Here is a 22,261-nt window from a genome sequence, read left to right as displayed (position 1 = left end):
AATTAAGCAGTGCATTGACCTGATAAAGGCGATGCTTCAGATAGATGCCGATCAGAGGATCACTCCCATCCAAGTCCTCGCCCATCCATTTATCACAGGGAGCACCCTCACCCATGACTCTGAGTAAGTGTCTGTGTTGGCAGCGAGGCTGCAGTGGCAGTCTTTATTTTACTGCCTTTATATACACATTATCAGACAGTACAGGTACCTGTCAGATTGTAATTTAAGATATCTTGAATCATCAATGAATTATTCTCACAAATTTGTCAAAATGCATTTTTAGTTGTCATATAAAAACCTTTTACATATTAAAACTGCTTGCCAGACATAGTCTGTAATTTAATCACATTTCCATTAGATTTGAATACTTGCATAATACTGTTTTTTTGGCCATGAATATAACTTGACTTCCTGTCCCCATACCTGGCATTTTGGATTTGGTTCTTACCCCAACCCTAATGATCATTAGCATGTTATTTGTCTCTTTTCAAAGAAAGTACAGATGGATGAGTTTCTACTATTAACTGCATGTATCTTAATTCCACAGCATTAATACAACAAGTGAAGATAATGAGCCGATCCAGACACAGATCCAGATCCAGACACAGATCCAGAGCCAGACACAGATCCAGAGCCAGACACAGATCCAGATCCAGAGCCAGAGCAGCACGATCCAGATCCAGATCCAGATCCAGATCCCCAGATCAGACAAGATCCAGATCCAGACACAGATCCAGAGCCAGACACAGATCCAGAGCCAGACACAGAATCCAGAGCAGACACAGATCTCAGATCCAGCAAGCCAGAGCCAGACACAGATCCAGATCCCGATCCAGAGCCAGACACATCCAGAATCCAGAGCACAGAGCCAGAGCCAGACACAGATCCAGATCAGATCCAGATCCGATCCAGAGCCAGATCACAGATCCTAGATCAGGCCAGACAACAGATCCAGAGCACAGAGCCAAGAGCCAAGGACAGCAGAGCCAGAGCACAGACACAGATCCAGAGCCAGAGCACAGAGCGCAGAGCCAAGAGCACCGGATCCAGAGCCAGATCCACCAGATCACAGATCCAGAGCCAGAGCCAGAGCCAGAGCCAGAGACACGAGCCAGAAGCCAGACACAGATCCAGAGCCAGACACAGATCCAGAGCCAGACACAGATCCAGAGCCAGACACAGATCCAGATCCAGAGCCAGAGCCAGACACAGATCCAGAGCCAGAGCCAGACACAGATCCAGAGCCAGAGCCAGAGCCAGACACAGATCCAGATCCAGATCCAGATCCAGATCCAGAGCCAGACACAGATCCAGATCCAGAGCCAGAAACAGATCCAGAGCCAGAGCCAGAGCCAGAGATAGAGCCAGACACAGATCCAGATCCAGAGCCAGAGCCAGAGCCAGAGCCAGAGCCAGAGCCAGAGCCAGATCCAGAGCCAGAGCCAGAGCCAGAGATAGAGCCAGACACAGATCCAGATCCAGAGCCAGAGCCAGAGCCAGAGCCAGAGCCAGAGACAGAGCCAGAGCCAGACACAGACACAGTTCCAGAGTCAGACACAGATCCAGAGTCAGACACAGATCCAGAGCCGGAGCCACTTCCACTTCTAAAAACAACACAAAGTTGCCTGTACACTGGTCAGAATCAATTCAGAATTTGGTTTATTGCCAAGTAAATTTACACTGACAAGGACTTTGCCTCGCTCTTTTTTTCAAATCTCAGATTTAACAACATAGCAGAGCCTATAAAGCAAACGCCCCCCCAAAAACACATAAACGCCCCCCTTTCAAAAATATTGCTTCCAGCACCGCCCCCGTTGAGATCACCTGCTCTAATATGTTTTTCTCACACTCAGAACAAATAAGTCCCAGGACCTCAGACACACAGGTGTTCAAACAGCGAAGGCCATACAGGATAATCGTTTCCCCAGTTATTTCATACAGCAAGGCTATTCAACTTCATTAGCAAGTGGGCCGAATAGGAAAATCACTCGGGGTTTGTGGGCCACACAATACTTTGTCAATGAATCACTACAAATAACTCTTACTTACAGTAGTGTTGATAGTTACTAATACATGAAATGAACTAGTCACGTGCATCCCCTTGTTTCACTTTATTTGTATCACCTTAATTCATTACAGAAAGCAACCAGTCCATTCAGAACAGTAGGAAAGCTATGGCTACAAGGCTTCACACAAAAGTGCAAAATGTTGCATCTTTAAAACCAAGTAGACATGAGTTGTTTTCCCAACAGGCTCCATGTCCACTAATGTAGAAAAAAAGATGAATATAATAAAACAATATTCACCACATTATCAGTAAGTAGCCCTGTTTATAATATCCTCAACACTTCCAAACATACATAAGGTGCTTTGAAAACAAGTCCATATCCATAAAATGAAATACTAAATGCAAATAGAATATAGTAAAACAGTAGCATCAGACTCACAATAACATACATATCTTATACATGTTTACAATTTAACAGTAAGTAGGCTTATTTTAATCATAAAGCAAATGTGTCTTTGCATTACACTAAGAATGCATCACATTAAGTGAGGTGATGTAGTCCTATAGAACTACAAACATATCACACTTCTGTCATGTTGAGCCTGTTTGAGTCAGTGAGAGAAATTACACTTTACACAGTTTTCACATTGAACAGGTGCTCTTTTATTAAATGATATGTATCTTGTTTATGTGCACGTTTCCGTGTTTACTGCGTTACTTTGCGCGTTCACATTCTCTCCTCTGCTTCGCGGGGCTCAGTCAGTCAGACACAGAGGAGGAGAGGAGAGATCTAACACAAAGCAGAGATGCTATCGTGGCTCTCTTGTTCAGCGCAAAAGCGACCAAAAGCCACTTGACTCCGTTAAATGATGCTAGCCCTGTACTTTCCTTCTCCGTTCCTCTGAGCCCACGGGACATCTCTAATTCAAAAACCTTGTGAGGCCCAGACACAGCTGTGCAATTATTCAAGACTTAAAAGTAATCATGCTCCCAAATATAATAATGATTATGTGATGTCTTATTATCACTATGTAGAAAGAAAGACATTTTTACTGCAACAGACCTAAAATTACCAGAGTATCCACCTGTTTCAGCCCAGCTGTCTGATCTGTGGATGACTTCAAGTTGACACCCTTGCTGAGGAACTGGCTGGTAAAAGTCCAGCTCTGTCTGTGTCTGTTGGACACCTTGTGACTGACTTGTGACGCCCTCAAGTGGTCTTTTGGGGGAAGAAGATAACTGTCTATTTTTCCATACAGATGCTCGATTGGGGCTTGTGTCTACTGGGCTTTGCTGTTGGGTGACGTCCTTCCCAAGATGACCATTTTTATTTCTATCAATTCCATTGTTGCTCTTCCTTCTGCCAGTTTGTGTAGGCGAGATCCCAGTTTCAGACTGAAGACTCTGAGAAGAACTTTTCCTTGTGTCATCATCTGTCAGCCCTGTTGTTGGCAATAAACTTCCTCCACAGGTACTTATCTCTCGCCCATTTTGTGTCTTTGATCTCCCAGTTGTTGACAGAGAATAGTCAGTATTGCTGCTGTAACTGCCTGCATCGCAGTGACTGGATGAGGGGACAGAATTGGTGTTTGGGCTGCTGTTTCTCTCCGTCTGAGGTGACAAATCACTCTTTCTTCTCTGGCTGTGAATACTGCGATGGGATGATGGATGGGCTTCCTGATCGGGTGAGTTTCTTGGAGTTTTTATTTGGAAACTATGACTTGAAGTCGGGGTCCTGCAGTGGAGACTGGCACTATCATGCTCTGGAAGTGAAGAGGGGAAGTGTTGTTTCACATGCCCAGAAGAGGTGATCCTGTTGCAGATAGGTGTTTGTGTTTTCCTAGGTCCAGTGGGGGCTGATGTGCATCTATGCTGTCCATGAGTTCTAGACACTGAATAACTATTATTTACTTTAACTGATGCCGAGGTCTTGCTAGGAGGAGCGCCCGGCGGTGGCCTGGGTTTAGTATGGCACAGAGGAGGAGGTGGATGTGGTTTTAGGGCTGTGGTGGAGCTTAAAGCTGGCAGAGTCTCATCAGAAACCCTTTGTCCTGCCGCCAGTCTGAGTAAAGGAATCAGATCGAGAAACATTTTTATTGCATTAACTGAATGTCAGACCAATCTTATCAAACACATGCTTCTTCTAGGACTACTGAGTCTAAACGTACTGACACTTTAGATCATCATTGATTAACCCCACAAAGATAATCAGCCTATATCGTTTTTAAACTTTTCTTTTGCTGTTGTTGACACTGTATGAGCTCACTCACGCCAGCAGATGGCAGCAATGCACAAGCTGCCGTTGAATCTCACAGTGCTGTCCCAGGCCAGGGCGTTTGCTATCTGAGCTCTTCTTGTCAGACGGGGGGGGGCAGAACCAACAGTCGTCTTTTCAGCATTGAGCGGACTAATGTCTGATCTATAGTAGATATGGATTTCGACGCTTTATTTAACGAAAAGACTTTTCAGTTTTCGGACTTCCAGGAGTTTACGGTATGTTGTTGAGTTACGACCACGCTAGGTCAACAAACTACGGAAGCTAACGCTAGGCGCATTAGCTGCCTGCATGTCATCTGATAACGTTGTGTCCCTCCTAATATGCTAACCGGAGACATTAAGTTACCTAGCTACGACTTAATCAAGTCAAATTGATTTAATGTTTCTTATTTAAGCTAGACATTGTGTCGTTTAAAACTGCTTAATAAAAGCGTGAAGGAACGCAGCTCCTAACGATAGCAGTTTGTTAGCTCCTGTCATTTCCGTTGACCTGCTCCGGGCCTAGCGTTAGCTTAGCTGACAGCTTATGTTATACTGTTTGGTATATTGATAACAGTTGCTGTAACTCGTAGTGGTAATGTAAGCATTTTTAAATGTGCCTGTTAGTAAAATAGGTTCTGACCATATTGCTTTGTTTGCAGGTAGAGTTTTATGTAAATGTTCTGCTTTACAACCTAGTTAACGTCAGTTTATATAACTTAGCTAACCTAGCTAGCTAACGTTAATGCTGTTGTTTTTACAGTTTCTTCCTGGACACCAGAAGTTGACTGAACGAGTGAGAAAGCGCCTGTATTATGGCCTGGACAGAGACGTTTCTTTAGATGCCCTATCTTGTCCTGTTACAGGTGAGTTAAATATTAGCTTTTTAAACTAGATAAATGCAAATAACTAAGCTTCTCCTCGACATACCTTCATAAGAAACTTGAGGTGAAAGTTTTTTTCCTGACTTGCTATAATTCAATGTCATGTAAGGAGGATCATGTGTTATATAAACAAATGTTTTGGGACAACTTTGAAGTTATGCCCACTTTTACAGTATGCATTTCTAAACTTTAATAGATTGTGATTGCACACACGTTCACTTTTGTCTTTTTACATTCTTTAATTACAGATATCGCCGTTGAAATCTTCCAGAAGTCGGCTCCAAGTCCAATACGAAAGCTTCAGAAGAAGTATGCTGCACACGTTTCCAGGTTTGTACTTTGTATGATGCATAGAAAATACATTCTTATAGGAAATAAATGTAGCACTGTGCCAGTCATACATCCTAAACTAATCTACTTTTTGCATCAGGGAGGCTTGCATCTCGCCATGTGCCATGATGCTGGGTCTAGTTTACATTGAAAGGCTCCGTCATAGAAACCCTGAATACCTACAAAAGATCTCCTCCTCTGACCTCTTCCTGATCTCCATGGTATGTGTGTTGGGTTCATAGGTCATTCCAAATGTGTCAGTGTTATTCCTGGCATGGACGCTCTCATTTCAGAATGGAGTTTGATACATTTGTTCCCAGGATGTTGGGTCGTATACTGCTGTTTTAGTAAGTATGATAACATTGCATTGAATAACACACTGATCTATTTGAATTAGATGGTTGCCAGCAAGTACCTGTATGATGAAGGAGAGGAAGAAGAGGTTTTCAACGATGAGTGGGGAGCAGCTGGGAAGTTGGACGTCAAAACTGTCAATAACCTGGAGATGAACTTCTTGAATGCCATTGTAAGTTTTTTGCATTTGCATCTAATGTAATGTAATGTGAGCTTACATGCGCGTTTGGCCAAAGTTCTATGTCCCAACCATTGTGTCATATCTTCTAGGAGTGGAGCCTCTTCACAGAGCCAAATGACTTATTTGATACACTAAGTCAACTGGAAACCAGGTTTGTTGTTAGCTATGTAAAACTTCCACCACACATTACACTAAAACAGCATTAAAGAGTTTTTATAGAGGCAAACAAGCCTACATTCACTGTGTGGAAAACACAGCGTGAAAAAGGAGCGTAAATCCTTTTTGTCAGCACTGTAGTGACATAACCAGTTTGTGTATAAAGAGTATTTCTGAACATGGCCTCTGAATCCCCAGCATTGCAGAGCGGCAGGGGATGAAACGCGGCTGGTTCTCCTACACAGACCTCTATGTACTACTGGAGCAATCGGCAGTGGAGTCAAGCCCTTACAGCCATTTACCAGCACTTTATCAAGGTGAGAAGGGGATTTAGTTGAATGCAGCTGAGAGGATATTTATGCTCTGGATGTTTCAGGTTTTTGTTTGACCACACAAACATTGCAACACTAATGTAGTCACAACTATAAAAGAGGAATTAGGTATACATATTATCAGATTTGACCTCGGTTTTTTTTTTTCAGGTATCCTGTATGCTTGGCCTGGTCTATCTGACCAGTGTGGCTGGCCTTATTGGCACCAGTGCTGTGCTGCAGCAGCTGAGTCTCTCCAAAAGTGGACAGTCCCTGCTTCCAACTCCAGCTGAGACTAGCCCGACCCTCCTTCAGAACTCCGACCTAATTGCAGAAGCTCCTTCTGCAGCCCGGCGCCTCCCCTGTTGTGTTCTGGCCAACAAGAGTCTGAACCGTCAAACTGGTTCACTTGGAATCGACCAGGACCAAATACAAAGTCCACCATCGGCTTCCTCACAGACCTCAGTATTGTGTCTCTGGGGCTCCCTCCTTGCCTCAATGGGTCACATACATCCTGAAACAGATTCTGATATGGAAGCTCCTCAAACCTGGTCTCCTGTCTCCTTCTTCTGTCCTGGCTGTCTTGCATCCCTCCCTCCTCTTGAGTGCGGCCTTAGAAACGCCTCAACACTCTTCACTCATGGTCCCCTTCATAACCATCAACATCATGCACCGTGGCTGGCCTCCAGCCTCCTTGGGGGGGCGGAACCAGGTCTGAACTCTCGCCTGGGGGTGTTTCCCCCTATACAGATGGGACCCTGCCATCCAGAGACTATGTTACCTGTCGACAAAGCTCAAGCTCTGCTCATGCCCGGCTAGTGAATGGCACACTCCACTGCTGTCCACCTGTGGTAATGGCCTCTGGAAATGAAACCAGCATTGTTTTCATGACTCATCGGCTGCTTCAAGTCATGTCCCGTTTTCCAGATCTAGAATACAGGTGCAAAGGCGAGAGTAATTGGGCACAGAAAGATTGCGAGTTTGGAAATTCCCTTACAGCTCAGCACTGCAGAATAAATTTGCCATAAGTAACATGCCATAGTGTTCAATAATTGTCTGCAACTTGTTTTAAATGCAGACTATCACAAGGACTTATTATAGTTTGATATGTTTTTCTTGACTGCAACCAAATTGTTTTGCTACCCACATGTATCATATTTTGGAAGTTCAGAGCTGTCAGGTGGTGATGTAGGGCCTTTGTGAGGGGTGTGGTATTTTGAGTTATTATATTACAGGTGTAATATTAAATAGGATTTTTACAAGGTAAGTTAATGAGTGTTTGTAGGTTTCACAGCATATCTCAACGTTGAGGGTTTTTTATTGATGGGGTTCTGTGAGAAGGGACTAAACCAGTTTATTTAGCTTATCCATATTTCCTTAGTGTCACCATTTATTTTGCATTGATGCATAAGGATACATCAGACATTGGTCATACACCTGCAGCAAGCACTGATTTTGTACACCACAGTTTTCTAAGTTTGTGAAACAAATTGTCTTCTGTCCTTGTAAACGTTCCCCTTTTATTCAAGAGAAAGAGTCGAAGAAAGGAAATAGACAGTTTGAATGCAGACACGTCTCCATACCTCACTAACTCTATGTGGCATCAGGAGGTCACATGACCTCAAAGCCACTTCTCTAACAGGGTAATGTAGCCATACTTAAGAGATTAACCTACAAACCTTCCCTTTCTTCAATGGGTGAAAGGTCTGCATAAAAAGGATGGGGTTCTGGGATTTCATGCAGTTTGTAATTGGTTTCTGGTTGGTGCTTTTGAAGTGAACATTCTGATCATAACATGTTACACGCTAACAGAAGTGTTTCTTTGTTGATGCAGTCTGGAATTTGCACATCTGGCTCCATTTTCACTGCAACAAGAGATTTCACTCTATTATTACAACATTGTCACGTGTATCTTTTTAAACACCGGAGGAAAATGTAAAGAGTTGGTTTCTTTTCATGTACAGAGTTATACATAGTCCCCTGGACATTCACTTTGTATTTGAACCTTCAACAAAATTGCTATAAGCATCTGCATTTGATACAGCACGAAGTCCTTTAATTTTGTACATGTAAAATGCAAATATTGTACAAATCTGTAGAAAAACCAAGAACTAATAAAGGATGCATTTCTTTGTGACATTTGTTTATTACCGTCTGTGTCGACAACATAGTGTGAAGCTCCGGGGAATCATATGAAAGACTCACAAGTTGACAGCCAACAATACGCTTTGAGAAAGCCCTTTATTGTATGAAGCCTTAACATTGACTCTATACAGACCAGACGTTTCTGACGTCGCAGGCCTTAATAAATCATTTGTGAAACATTTCAAGGATTAATACTATGCCGGATGTTTCACCTTGTGTGTGCTACATCCCACTGCAGCCAATGAATGGTGGCAAATTCATGTGATCTAAGATTGCAGTGGCCACGCCAATGCATTCCTTGAGACAAGCATGAAGGCGAGGCCATGACGAATGTGTTTTATAGGGACAGGGTGCAGATGTCCAGTTTTGGCATAATAATCAGCGTCCCTCCCCCTGAGCCTGTGCCATGTTTTTTTTACCCCTGGCCTGAAACCTAGCACTTGAGAGCTCCTAATATAGACCCAACTGCTTTAGAGGAAAGGGTAACAAACCTACCAGAGCCACCAGCAGTTAAGAGCTTGCTGCTTTGTCAATAACTTTTACATGGACGTACAACAGAATTATGGAGCCTCCCTCACAGGTGACATGTTACTTTGTGTTGAATATAACTAAAAGGAAAGTGTTTGTAGGGTTTCAACTGTTTTTGGAACCAGGGTAATGCGGATTTCAAACTATTCAGACAACGTGTTGTTTCGCTTGCTCTCTTGTAGGTGTCATTCCCAAAAAAGAAACAGGAAATAAAGAAACAAGGTAGGATTACAAGAATTGGCATGCATGTGTGTTTTGATCTGTCTTTATAAATGCTCATATAAGCAGTGTTTGTACACATGCAGGTATATTGATCTGTGCTGTCTGCTTTGTTTGTAGCCATGTGTCTGCAGGTGTTCATGTCTAGATCAGGTATTATAATGTGTGATTTCTCACAGAGGCTGATGGCACAGTCTACATGAATTTCATGAAAAGTCACAGCTGCTATGATGCCATTCCAACCAGCTGTAAACTGGTCATATTTGATACCAAACTACAAGTAAGAATTGCAGCTTTTCAATGACAACATAAAACAAGACTGGTATTTTGTTGCGTATAAATCCTCACTGTGTGAATGTATGACTTCCACAGGTGAAAAAGGCCTTTTTTGCACTGGTGGCAAATGGCTTGAGGGCTGCGCCTTTATGGGACAGCAAGTTACAGAGATTTGTGGGTAAGATGAGTAGCCATAGTGAAGTATTAATCACTGAATTGTAATAATGGGAACAGAAATCATTTCCTCTCACAGGTATGCTGACTATTACAGATTTCATCAACATCCTCCATTGCTATTACAAGTCCCCTTTGGTGAGTATGAATACACTTTTATAATAGCATGAGAATCATAGATTTATTATTTGACGCCACAGATAAACATAAAGAAATACAGTGAGCTCCCTCAATGTATGCAGTACAACACAGAGGTAAACTGACATTGGAGAGGAGGTTTTTGCAGGTTTGCAATATTTGATTTGACTCCCTTATTAATGTGTAATTATTGACTCATATCTTGATTTTCCCGTTTCCCTTTAAAGGTTCAAATGTATGAGCTGGAGAACCACAAGATTGAGACATGGAGAGATGAGTCATCAAGTAAATAACCAACAAGGATCAGTGATATTATGTCAGCGCACACATCTCTGTGGATTTCCACTAAAGCGATCAAACTTCTTTTTTACTGTCTAGATTTCCACTTACAGTGTTCCAATCACTTCCTCATTCACATTTCTCCAGAGGCCAGGTGATGGCCAGATGCAATCTTTGATACTATTTAAATTCTGTTTAAATTCTAGTCAGCTGGCAAGTAAACAGTCTCCTCTACTCTTTCCTCTTAGCCTCTTTGATGCCATCTATTCCTTACTTAAAAATAAGATCCACAGGCTGCCGGTCATCGACCCAGAGTCTGGAAATGTCTTGCACATTCTCACCCACAAAAGAATCCTCAAGTTCCTCCATATATTTGTGAGCAAGCACATGTTTAGCATGTGATTAACTTACATTCAACCTGATTCATTTTCCGGTTGCATACATTTATATTATTGTACTATGGTGGATGTTTTTTTTAGGGGAAAAAGGTTCCCAAGCCTGAATTCAGATTCAGGCAGATCCAGGAGCTTGGGATTGGAACTTTCAGTAACATCGCCACTGTTCAGCAAACAGCAACGCTTTACAAAGCCCTCTCCATTTTTGTGGAAAGGCGGGTGTCTGCACTACCTGTGGTGGACGAACAAGGTATCATAGAGCTGTATTGATTACAGTTTACAATTTAAATACATAGATGAAAGTATCTTTGCACTGATATTACAGCGTTTGACATTTTTGTTTTCTCAGGCAAAGTGGTGTCACTCTACTCAAGATTTGATGTGATTGTAAGTACTATGTGTCACGCAGTTTTTGCTCTTTTTGTGATGTACACTGTACAATACCCTACGGTTTATTATCCTTGAATAGTATACCATTGTTTGTCGACACTGCTGTGTTTGCTCCATGGCAGAATCTAGCTGCTCAGAAGCTCTACAACAATCTGGACATGCCTATGCATGAGGTTGTTCGCAGGCGCTCATGTTTTGTCGAAGGAGTAATTAAGTGCTACGCCTACGAAACCTTGGAAACCATCATAGACCGTATAGTCAAATCTGAGGTAGATATTTTTCAAAAGGTTGTGGTCTCAAATATTTATCATGAATCATAAAATTTGAGAAATAGAGGAGAACTTCCTTTCACTTTGCTCCTCACCCCAGGTCCATCGACTGGTTCTGGTGGACAAGGCTGATGTGGTGAAGGGCATCATCTCCCTGTCTGACCTGCTGCAGGCCATGGTCTTAACCCCCGCAGGTATTGATGCCCTTTTTTCCTAGCCTCAGGGGACAGAGGGTCCCCTTCTCTCCTTTACCACCTGTGTAGGCTTGAGTTCTGGTCGTTTACCCAGCCAGGTAGGCTCTGGAGCCTTTTTCTCAAACAAACACCCTCCTCCCACCCTGTTGTCTTACCAGCATCCAGAGGTCTTTACCCCTCATGTCAAAAGAACACCTAATGGTGCTTTCACATTCGCTCCACACACAGACATGCATGTGCTCTCACTCACACACCCCCAGCTGCCTGACTGACGCTTTGCAAGCCAGGATCACCTACACTTTTTGAGGACACTGGTGATAATTGCTGAGTAGAATTATAGTACCTTTTGCTTATTTCTTTCAGAAATCAACTTGTGACTGAGATGAGAGGTCACAGGAGGACGAAAATCCTGGCTTTACTCTTCTTTACACAAAGATGTCTTCCATGATCTGTGTGTTGTATTTAAGTAACAATAAAGGACAGTGAGCTGACCTTGATACTGCAATGATTCTATAGGTCTCCAGCGCAATGTCCATATTGGCTGCATTTGATCAAATTGATCAATATTACGCAATACTGCATATTTCTGTATTAAACATTTGTATCAAAGCTTGCTGGTTTGTGGTCTTTTCAATGCACATTTCCTGGATAAATGCAGTATGATTTCACAAAATAAGAATAAAAATGAAATATGCATGGGCCATAGTCCTACCAAAATATATACAATATAATTGATCAGTAATAGCAGTTGCAGTACTAGAAGTACTTGTAGCATTGGTCGTGGGAGGCTGTGCATGTTGGGGAGAGCTTTTGAAGGTCTTAAGTGTTTTACATGTATGCAACATTTCATGCATGCAGCAGTATCTCTAACCACACGGTGGTACACTTGAGCCTATGTCTATAGCTTTAACCCCATTCTCTCTATACAGTAAACAAGGAAACACGTGACTATATGTTATTTCTCGTCCGTGAAGGGCTTTGTGATCTGTCCGCCCATCTATGTCATTGGTACATCAAGTTTCCAGAAATTATCAATAATAAGGCCGGAAATTGAAATCTTCTTCACAGTAAACTGCAATCAATGATTAATGAAAATATTACTAAATATAAGATTTGATATGAAGACATCTGTTAAAGAATAGAAAAAAAACTTTAATTTATGTTTTCATTCACCAAATACAACTCTAATTAGGTTTATCAGATTAGTATTTTGTGTACCTATTGATAAGTGGGCTAGGCGATCGCTTTTATTTTGAAAGTCAAAACCGGAAACTGTATCTTTTTTTTTAACTCTGTCATACTTGACGCAGGTCTTTCCATATACCCCGTGATATCCCAAACAACATAACAAAGTGGGGGAACATGGCGAGTGGAGAGGAGGCTAGAAGACACCCCTCGGTTACCTCCTCTTCGGTTGGTCTGGAGTCTCTGTTCCCTGCCGGGACTTCGGACGAGGTTTGCGGGGACGGAAACCCTGAGCTCGTCCGCCTGCGGGAGTGTCTCCAGGGTTGGCTATCGCAGTATGAGCCCCTACTGCTATGGGTGCAGAGGCTGTTGGTCTGGGAGAGGCCGTTGTACAGCATCTGTGTCGCCCTGACACTCAACACATTATTCTGGTAACACTCCGAGCCCGTGTTTAATCACGTCTTCACCTTTTTAACATCTCGACACGGCTGCATTAAATTAGCTAGCTGACTAACGTCAACATAATATTACGAGTGAACGTCAAAATAAGTTAGCTAATCCCACGTCTTTAGCATAATGCTAACTTAGCTTGCAAGACAGTTTTGAAATACATTTTCAGCCAGGAAAAATTAGAGTCATGCATTAAACATTATAAAGGAAATAACATTAGTGTGCTGGCGGAGTTATTATGAGTTGTTGCACCCGTTAGCTTTTTAATCCTAACAAACACTCATGTCACGCTTAGTGGCCCAGGCCTCGTTAACCAGCTGTCACTGACAGCCCACTAACAGATGTGCTCTGTAGATGTATTTATTACGTTTCATTTCACAGTGAGTTTCATGACATTGTATGTTTTGAACATAAGCCAGTTGGTAGACCGTTTCCGCGTTTGCACAGGTTCCTGTCGTCCACCGCCCTGCGGCCTCTGTTCCTGTTGAGTGTGTCCCTGCTGGGACTGATGCTACTGGAGAGATGGAAGCCCAAGTTGCCCATCATTACTGGTAAGCTCAGACCTTTATTTAACCTGCATCTGGCTTTGTCACTCATTTCCCAAACAAATGTTCACTTGCTGAGCCAATTAAAATCTATATTTGTGGAACACTGAATGGCCTGCTATGACTATGCCAGTGTTTTTCACATTCACAGTGTAGGCTTGCTTGATATTTAACAACATAAGCATCTGAATTATACTGCATACTCTTTTTATATGCTCTAACTGAGTCCAAAAGCACACACCTTGGAAAGTGTTTGTGTAACGCTTTCATCCCTTGAGGCTCTGTAGTAATCTTGAAAAACTTGTTATCTAAAACATATTTTTTGTTTATGATCTGCTGCTAATTGTGTGTTTTTCTCCCACTGCAGTTCAACATGCTCCCCCTGTACAAAGGTGTGTAGTGTGTACATGACAAACAGATTACTTCTAATATAGTTTTTCGTATTCGTTTGTCCTTATATCCTGAAAGAATTCAAAATAAGAGCATCAGGTAATTCACAACAGTGTAAAGTCTGTATTTTTTGTTTATGCCATTTCCGCCACATCATATCATCATAACTAATTTGAGGGTACCAGTCTAGTTTAGTCTGTTGCATTGGTGTTAATCTGTGTGCGTGTGTACTGTCATTACACTAACATGGAATCATACATTACCTCTGCAAGCATTTAAGTACAGCCTGAAGCACTTTAAGTATAGATTGTTCTTTACAAATGTCACTCTCTTCCTGTGTGTATTCTTGTTTGTGTACAGCGACTCAATGAATGTGGAGCAGCATCTGCTCAGTATACCTGAGCTCAGCCACCACCTGGCTGAAAGCTACCTGACCTACCGTCTGTACCTGCAGGAGACGCTGCAGTACAAACGACAGAACCATGGCAAGGTACAGCACCTCGACTCTGCCCATTGACCCACAAAGAAAGGAACTTTCAGGAATAGTGTCGTATGTGTCAGACAACCTAAATGTTTGTATTTTTGGTTAATGATTGCAAATTCACCGTGAGTATGTGAATCTACAAGACACGATGCGATCCGTCTGATCTCGGCAGGTGCTGCTGTTGCCAGACATTCTCTTCTGTCATACACAAACACACCACAAACAGGTGCCACGTTTTCACTTCCTCATCTTGTACCCCGTGCAGTTTGAAAGTGTGATAAGCTAATTCGTCGTTCTTGCTCTGTTTCCCCAGTTCTGTGTGATGATGTGCAGTGGCTGTTTTGTACTTGCTGCGCTTGGACATTATGTACCAGGAATCATGATCTCCTATATTATTGGTGAGTCTCCTCTTGCCTAATGGACTAACTTTTATGCTCAGCCCCGAATTTACATAGGATTGTGTGTTTGCCCTGACAAACACAGACTGTTTGTTGACGGGTAATGATTACAATTGATGGAGAGATTAGATTTCCTTCTGGTTTTGCATTCCCTGATCATGTGTGTACTCAATATCAGGAATCATGTTTCCATCTAAAAGGTCATGCTTGTATTTTATTATTTCATGGCAAGTGGAAATCTCCTCGTACCTCATTCATAGATCACATAAATTGATACTTGTTTTGCATGCACTCTGTGTGCATTTGCAACATCTTGCTTTGATACTCGGGAACAAAAAGAGCAGTATTAAGTTATCAATGTTTTGTCTGTTCACCCGTTTAGTCCTGAGCGTGCTGTTGTGGCCGCTGGTGGTGTACCACGAACTGATCCAGAGGATGTACACGGGCTTGGAGCCGATCCTGATGAAACTGGACTACAGCATGAAGGGAGAAACCGAGCACCGCAAGCACGACAAGAGGAGTGAGTGCTACTGTGACACCTTCAGGCTTTAGATTCCTAACTTGCGTGCATTACATCAAATGAAATTGAAACACACTCTTGTATTACAGGACTTGAACACAAGGAGCTTGAGTTTTGAATCGATGTAGATCACATTTCTTTGCTCTATTACTGATTCCCAACCTCATTGAAGGTGTAGATTTAGAAAACTACAAATCCAACCAGATGTGGATGGAGAATACTATGTTTAATACATATTTGAAGCCAGATCAATACATTCCTGTACAAGTAAAGTCATTCTAGGACATGTTTTCATTCATACAAACTTTCCGTGTGTGTGTGTGTGTGTGTGTGGTTTTAACAGAGGTGAAAAAGGAGGTCAAGGATGGGGACGAGCCAAGAGCTGAAACGGAGAGTGAAAGTGAGGAGGAGCTGTCCTGTTTCGCCACGACGGTATGGAGACGCACCTGAAAACTTTACACATTACTCTGCCACATAAAGTCGGCTGTTATGAGGGTGTGTGCAGGACCAACAGAGGAAACAGTAGTGGTGCTGGGGGCAGGGTTTGGGAATGAAGCTCTGCAGAGTGGGGTAATAAATAGCTTCAAGCTACAGTATACATTTCAAGAACTACCACATTCCATTAGCGCAACATACACGGTTTCATTTAGTTACTGACACTGTTGCGGTTATTTTTTCTCTTCCAAGCTCTAACAAGTGATTTATGAGATGATTATGTATTTTTGTTTTGGCAGTGATCTAACGCTGTGGTTTTGTTGCTCAGGTGGATGTGAAGACCACAGCTCTGGCGATGGCCATCACAGACTCCGAGTTGTCAGATGAGGAGGCATCTATCTTGGAGAGTGGCGGGTTCTCAGTGTCTCGAGCCACCACTCCTCAACTCACTGACGTCTCTGAAGGTAAATGATCGCTCACATCAACGTCGCACTTTAATTCATGCGCCTCGTGTTTTTGCTTAGGATAGGAATTCAAACTATTGCACAGCTCAACACTCAATGGAGGTGTTGCTGATGTGTGAGCACTGTTGGATGAGGTTCACTTGATCAGATTATGGCCGCAACGCTGGTCTGCCAGCAGACGACTGAGGTGTAGCTTTGCTCGTTTCAAATCAAGTTTGAGATAAGTGTGCATGCAGATGGTTTTTGTTGCTGGGTAATTTCAGGAGGTTCAGAGTATTCTGTCTCATCCCTACTACAGACCAGAGTTTACACAGCGACCCAGAGGAGGCCTACCTGCGGGATCTCCCTGAGTTCCCATCAGTTGAGGAGTTCCCATCCATCGAACACAACCTGCTCCACTTCCCACTGCGAGGCCCCGGTCAGGGTGACGGAGCCCAGGCTGGTGCTCAATCAGAGGGGGAACCGTTGAGCCCCGCCAGCCTCCTTATCCAGCACCTAGCATCTCCGCTCCACTTTGTGAACACACACTTCAACGGATATGGACGACCACCTGGGGGCGCGGAGGGCGTGTTGCCTGTGCCAGCCGCCGGGGAGGAAGCGGGGAGGCCAGCGGTAGAGGAGAAGGAAGAAGAGAAGGAAGAAGAGAAGGAAGAAGAGAAGGAAGAAGAGAAGAGAAGGAAGATGCAGTAACCCATGAAACACAACAGTCCTTGGAGGCCTTGAGCGAGGAGATAGTGAGCACAGCCATCTCCACTGTGGTGCAAAATACTCTGTCAGCCCTGCTGCGCTCCAGCGAGGCCAGCGAGGATCCCTCCCTGGCTGAGTTCCTTCCTACTGAAACCCCGCCAGACGCTCTGGAGACGTCCACCCCGCCCACCGACACCACTGCTATCACTACAGTAGGAGGGCTGGCGGCCGACGAGGACCTGGATGAGGCGACTACGACTGAAAGCGGCACCGTCGAGGAAATGCCTGACGACACACTTGTTCCCACCGAGGAAGAGGACTTTGAGCTTCTGGACCAAAGTGAACTGGAGCAGTTTGATGAAGGGCTGGACCTCATCTCTGACAGACAGGCGGTGGGAGGAGCCTCAGGAGAGACACCTCCGTCTCCTCAGCATCAATCACAGTCATAGCTTCCCTGTTGCCTGCCCCCAACTCTTTTGTTTTTATTTGTACGTTAGACCTACATTATATCATACATACTGCTATATACGAAACATTTATCAAAGAGTTTGGCGTTTAACACTGTTAGTTGCTGATTTGTGTGGCATATGGTTGAGATTACTCGGTGCGTTCTGCTTTCGGAGCCTCTCATCACAAGGGTCTGTTCAGCCTCGGTTCAATTTGCAGTAGAGTTTTTTTTTTTTGAGGCCGGATAGCATCATGTTCAGGGCAGAACAGGCTTAGATGAACAGTTATAGAGACATCACGACTGTCTGGTTGCAAAGCGTTTTATATCTAGGTTTGCTTGATTATCTAACATTGAGATTTGCTTGATAAATGAGCAAATGTCTTCCTGCGTAGTGAGAAACCTGCCCATGTTCAGTCTCATGTCCAAACGATGAGGCCTTTATTTTCTACCTTGGCTAAGAACATAACCATTCCACCTCGTTTTCGTTCAGATGTTTATCTAGATGGGGTTATGAAGAGTTGAAATGTTGGATTATATAACTAATAATATATGCTATAAATTATTTTATTTAAGTCAGTCAATGAAACTTTATTGATAAACTGAGGGGGAGTTTAAAAATAAATGTGAGCCCCTAAATTGCCCATAATGATTGTATGATAATTGTTTTAATGTTGACACCATGGGTGTAAAATGTAGTAGCGTATTCCCAGAGTTAGACTTAGTAAAGCGATAGTCTTCCCCTTTATTCTCACCTCCAAAGTCTCCAAGGTTAGATTTTTGACGGAAGCGTTCAGTCATTAGTGGTCTTTCACTTGTTGCCTGGAAATGGAAAAATTAATCTTTGACATTGTTGGATGTTGACAAGTAGTAGCTCTTTACCCGTACACATAAGTGACTTTGTGGCAAGATAAAAGAAATGTTCCTGAATTTCCTCTTGTGATTAATTTTAATGAATAGAATTTAATTTTGCACATCTGTAATTGGCCCATATGTAAGTGAAACAACTCTATTGAAAGACACAAGCTTGTTGTCTATACCCAACTATTTGTTACATGTATAGACGTCACTGGGATATGTATATTTACCAAATAACCTCCTTTGTGCCACGAGTCCATGCATGCCATGCATCACGCATGTATTTACCATGATCAATATTTGAGGTCAATTTTCAAAGGAGTGTTACTTTGATTGGAGCAGAGTTTGTTTGTTTTTGGAGCGACATAATGGTTTAAAACGTTCGACATGACGCAAAGAGATCTAGCACTATGCTCGACCGCATACAGAGGCCGGTTTTGCTTTTTGTAAACCACTCAGCATCCAAATCTCAGGGGTGGGTTGTACAAATTGAATATAACATTGCAGAATATGTGTCCATTTCCCAACCTGTTGTAGTGCACTGTATTTGTACTAACCTGCCCTTTATTTTTCGGTCAATGCCTCCTTGTGTATAGTGTAGAAATGCTAATAAGGAACGTGTATATTCTGCATGTAAAAACAGCGCTCTGTTCAAGTTCTCCTTGTCAACTGACAAAGTACTGCACAATTTGTGAGGGAAAAAAAAATCTATTTGAATGTTTCAGGTTAAAAGAGTCCATTAAATTCAGTTTGTTTATTATTTAATTACCAACGAGGGGAAGGAAGGTTTTGATGAGTCATCCTTTTTGAAGTGTAAAGGAGTGGCAAGTAATAACATCAGATGTAGAGAAGGATATTAACAGACTAGTTTGTGTATGGTAGTAGTGAGTTTTATGCTTAAAATATTGCTTCTTGAACTATAAAAAAGGCACTTATTGAACTGTACAATTTTAAAAAAAGGAATATATTTTCTAATTTCTCCTTTTTCCATAAAGTACTCAGTTTGATCTTTTACATCTAAAAATATAACGGCGGAGGACGAGTTTCACTTTTCAGCGGAAAAGATTTATTGTCATTAAACTGGTAAAATAAAACTGCAACACCACATGTGGAAGTATGAGAATAAAAGAACAAACTGAAACAACCTTCAGATGTGGAACTGAAATGTATCTGGACTACTTCCTTTGATCATGTTTCAGTCTGTGTTGTCAATATGCAAGTGTCTTCTTTGTTCGTAACAATCGTGCAATTTTCTGATCCAAGTTCTTTTTCCTGGGAAAGAAAAACCTCTTGTTAGTACATTTTTGAAAGCGCCATCTGTTTAAATGATAACGACAGAGTGCAGCCCTCTTTATTTTTGTAACTTTACATACCTGCATGAGTTCACTCGCAAAAAGCTGAAGTCTCTCCTTCAACTCGTCTCCAACAGTCACGTCAGACAGCACGGACCACTTCCCGTCTGTGAATGTCACTGGGATCGAGAGGACGATGCCATCTGGGAGATTGTAGTCCCCTACAAGTAGCCAAAGACAATCACATTTCAGCACGAGCTAGTTCAGCTCAAATCAATGTCTGAGTTCCTTGTGTCTTCACCTGGGCAAAGCACACCCATAGAGAAGACCTCATCTGGACTGCAAATGCCATTCCAAGCCTTTAGGACAGCGAGGATCCCATTTGCGAGCGACATGGCAGCTGCTCGGCAGCTCTTTGAAGCCACAGCTGCACGCTGACGACGCACCAGGTCTTGAAAGTCTGTTTCCAACCATTTCCTGGAAGAGAGAAGGAAGTTAATTGGCTTTTTTTGGGATGTTTTTTTTTTTATCATGGTCAGATGTACTGGACAATTAAACATTGGCACAGACTGAATTCACAGCAGGGTACGGTTTGGTTTTATAATTTGATATTAGACCTTATGTTTGATTGCAAAGTGACAGGTGGATAAGCCATTTACAGCTCACTTAATACTTATTTAATCATACCTTTCTTGTAGAATGTTTTTGGCTGGTTGGGAAAAGAAAGCTGGTCCTTTGATTGCCCCATCATAGTTGAAAACCTTCGCTATCTGTAGGTCAATGTAGAAACTACCACTGATGTTTCCCCACACAATGACATTTTTAATATCTAGAGCAGGAGAACAGGGAGAGATCACTCATCTTGCATTTAAAAAAAGTGACCACGCTAAAATGCAAAGCGAATATATACCCAGTAGGTACGGAGAGAGAGAATTTCTACCTGACGTCTTCACTTTCAGCTTCTTCGCAATGACGGCCTTGGCTTCATTCTCCAGCTGAGTTGCCACAGAGACAAATTGGTCGCTGTCAATGGAGCGCGCGTTGTCCAAAAGAAGTGAGCATCTCAGGTTGACAAAGGAGTCACCAGACACAATCACCTTTACCTCCTTGTTGGCCCTCGTGTCAATCAGGCGTCCGTACTCTCTGTACCTGTCTGAGATTCCCTTTACCTTTTTCTTCTTCATTTCCTCCTCATCCTCTTTATCACTGTCATCAGACCACCACTCATCCAGCAGTAGAATGACATCGGCCTCTTGGAAGGCCTGTTCCAGATCTGTGTGAATGGACACCTGTGAATACATATAGTTGGATGGATTTATTTGACTTCTGATACAGTTAGAAAAAAATGGTCTTGAAAAGAAGCATACTTGATGTAGCAGAGGGAGTGCCAGGTTCTCCGTCTCCATCCTCAGCCACTGCAGTCGCTCCTCGTTCCCCTCCGGGTCCAATAGGTGGAGGCTGATTGTGGAAGTGTTGGGGAAGACCTCAGCAGAGAGCAGATTGGGGATCAGGAAGTGGCAGGTTGGGCTGAGAGCACTGGAAATGTATGGACGCCCAATCTATCAGCTGATTCTTAAAAACATTATCTTTTCTTTGTTTTTGAGTTTTTCACACTAACCCACCTGCTCAGCCATATGTGAAGGGGTTTGATGAGACTGACACGATGCTGCTCCTCCACAATAAAGTTCATCTTGGTTTCCAGATTCTCCGATGCAACTCTCAGCATAATATCCGTAGCCATGTCTGACGTGATGCTGTAGTAGTCCTACACAACCATTGATTACAGAAATTGACAGGTGGGTCAATTTACTTTTACATACTTTTATTGCTTATAGTTCTTGTAGACATTGTTTATTTTGCACTGGGGACATGGTACAATAGTATATTAAAGTACTTCAATGTGTATTATTCTGTGTTTGTGTAATAAAGAAGACAATTATCTATCATTTAAGCCATGTATTGTACATATTTCTCAAATTTTAAAGAAAATATGAGTAAGTAATTAATGGGGTCAGAAATGTTACTGCATAACAGGAATCACTGGAAGTTTAGAAGTGATTTTTAAGAAAACTATATATATATACCTACCTGACAATGCTCTAGGAAGTCACTGAAGCCCCCTAAGAGCATCCCTTTCCCCCCTTGGTCCACCAGTTCCCTCCAAACCAAAGGGGACTGCTCGTGTTTCCAGTCATTTCTCCTGCAGGTGGCCTCCAGCCATTCCTATCAAGAGACCAGTGAGAAGTAACACGATGACTATACTGATTATTTGTAAATGAACGAGACTTAACCGCTATTAAAAATAAGAATATTACCTTCCATTCTTGTGGAAGAATCGAGATCTTATGGATCCTAAAGTTTGGTAGAGATCGCTGCAGACTGTCTGCTAATAGTTCCGCTTTGGCGTAATGTGGGCAGTCTGTTTTGCCTGTAGAAGTTAAAATGGTAGAAATCAGAAATGCAATATATTCATAATATAAATGTACATACTAAAAGATAAAGAGTAAAATTAAACTTTACCAGCGAGCACAAATTTTGCCATCCTACCCTACCAAACGACATTGGTTGCTAGGAAACCCTGGATGTAGCGCTTATTTGGGTCCGTGTAGGAAACACTACAA

The 22,261-nt window shown here is 42.5% G+C and overlaps 4 protein-coding genes and 1 long non-coding RNA gene across 6 annotated transcripts; 4 read left to right on the top strand and 1 right to left on the bottom strand.

Moving 5' to 3' along the window:
• The first annotated feature begins 4,303 nt into the window (after positions 1-4,303).
• cnppd1 (cyclin Pas1/PHO80 domain containing 1) lies at positions 4,304-8,617 on the top strand. Its single transcript, XM_029449504.1, is given in 9 exon segments — positions 4,304-4,501; positions 5,028-5,130; positions 5,397-5,478; positions 5,579-5,699; positions 5,876-6,004; positions 6,103-6,164; positions 6,368-6,434; positions 6,436-6,486; positions 6,652-8,617. Coding segments are annotated over 9 exon segments (1,326 nt in total). The 5' UTR covers positions 4,304-4,438; the 3' UTR covers positions 7,300-8,617.
• Positions 8,618-8,750: 133 nt separating this feature from the next.
• Positions 8,751-11,510, top strand: prkag3a (protein kinase, AMP-activated, gamma 3a non-catalytic subunit). The gene is made up of 12 exons (XM_029449543.1): positions 8,751-9,205; positions 9,336-9,375; positions 9,552-9,652; positions 9,745-9,826; positions 9,902-9,960; positions 10,188-10,245; positions 10,339-10,393; positions 10,488-10,614; positions 10,719-10,884; positions 10,984-11,021; positions 11,147-11,293; positions 11,394-11,510. The coding sequence occupies exons 1-12, from the start codon at positions 9,188-9,190 to the stop codon at positions 11,508-11,510; spliced, it is 1,008 nt and encodes a 335-aa protein (XP_029305403.1). The 5' UTR covers positions 8,751-9,187.
• A 4-nt stretch (positions 11,511-11,514) lies between these two features.
• Positions 11,515-12,096, top strand: LOC115019923 (uncharacterized). The gene is made up of 2 exons (XR_003833517.1): positions 11,515-11,585; positions 11,851-12,096. It is a non-coding gene; the product is annotated as an uncharacterized LOC115019923 (long non-coding RNA).
• Positions 12,097-12,796: 700 nt separating this feature from the next.
• Positions 12,797-19,493, top strand: retreg2 (reticulophagy regulator family member 2). 2 transcript variants are annotated; one of them, XM_029449492.1, is made up of 10 exons: positions 12,797-13,103; positions 13,570-13,673; positions 14,035-14,059; positions 14,418-14,547; positions 14,855-14,939; positions 15,322-15,459; positions 15,803-15,891; positions 16,223-16,358; positions 16,657-16,963; positions 17,014-19,493. In XM_029449492.1, the coding sequence occupies exons 1-10, from the start codon at positions 12,850-12,852 to the stop codon at positions 17,492-17,494; spliced, it is 1,749 nt and encodes a 582-aa protein (XP_029305352.1). In that variant the 5' UTR covers positions 12,797-12,849; the 3' UTR covers positions 17,495-19,493. The 2 variants fall into 2 exon arrangements, with proteins under 2 accessions (XP_029305352.1, XP_029305342.1); XM_029449482.1 differs by adding an exon at positions 14,714-14,767 and having other exon boundaries at positions 16,657-17,191.
• mdh1b (malate dehydrogenase 1B, NAD (soluble)) lies at positions 19,480-22,212 on the bottom strand. The gene is made up of 10 exons (XM_029449471.1): positions 22,161-22,212; positions 21,956-22,068; positions 21,729-21,863; positions 21,263-21,405; positions 21,008-21,176; positions 20,581-20,929; positions 20,328-20,469; positions 19,942-20,117; positions 19,722-19,861; positions 19,480-19,620 (listed from the first exon to the last, which is right to left on the bottom strand). The coding sequence occupies exons 1-10, from the start codon at positions 22,180-22,182 to the stop codon at positions 19,537-19,539; spliced, it is 1,473 nt and encodes a 490-aa protein (XP_029305331.1). The 5' UTR covers positions 22,183-22,212; the 3' UTR covers positions 19,480-19,536.
• Between the last annotated feature and the right edge of the window lie 49 nt (positions 22,213-22,261).

This window comes from Cottoperca gobio, chromosome 2 (assembly GCF_900634415.1).
Source record: "Cottoperca gobio chromosome 2, fCotGob3.1, whole genome shotgun sequence".
Taxonomy (NCBI): Eukaryota; Metazoa; Chordata; class Actinopteri; order Perciformes; family Bovichtidae; genus Cottoperca; species Cottoperca gobio.
The sequence above is the reverse complement of the archived record's forward strand: the minus strand, read 5'-3'. Positions and strand labels throughout refer to the sequence as shown.

What these genes read in the sequence shown, in the direction of transcription:
- prkag3a (XM_029449543.1), top strand. An exon ending in ACAGGAAATAAAGAAACAAG is followed by an intron (nt 9,376 to 9,551) that starts GTAGGATTACAA and finishes GATTTCTCACAG; the next exon opens with AGGCTGATGGCACAGTCTAC. An exon ending in GCTATTACAAGTCCCCTTTG is followed by an intron (nt 9,961 to 10,187) that starts GTGAGTATGAAT and finishes TTCCCTTTAAAG; the next exon opens with GTTCAAATGTATGAGCTGGA.
- retreg2 (XM_029449492.1), top strand. Translation starts at nt 12,850, where the DNA reads ATGGCGAGTGGAGAGGAGGCTAGAAGACACCCCTCGGTTACCTCCTCT. An exon ending in ACACTCAACACATTATTCTG is followed by an intron (nt 13,104 to 13,569) that starts GTAACACTCCGA and finishes GCGTTTGCACAG; the next exon opens with GTTCCTGTCGTCCACCGCCC. An exon ending in CATGATCTCCTATATTATTG is followed by an intron (nt 14,940 to 15,321) that starts GTGAGTCTCCTC and finishes TCACCCGTTTAG; the next exon opens with TCCTGAGCGTGCTGTTGTGG.
- mdh1b (XM_029449471.1), bottom strand. Translation starts at nt 22,182, where the DNA reads ATGGCAAAATTTGTGCTCGCTG. An exon ending in ACTTCCTAGAGCATTGTCAG is followed by an intron (nt 21,406 to 21,728) that starts GTAGGTATATAT and finishes ATGGTTGTGTAG; the next exon opens with GACTACTACAGCATCACGTC. An exon ending in CTTCACATATGGCTGAGCAG is followed by an intron (nt 21,177 to 21,262) that starts GTGGGTTAGTGT and finishes ATACATTTCCAG; the next exon opens with TGCTCTCAGCCCAACCTGCC.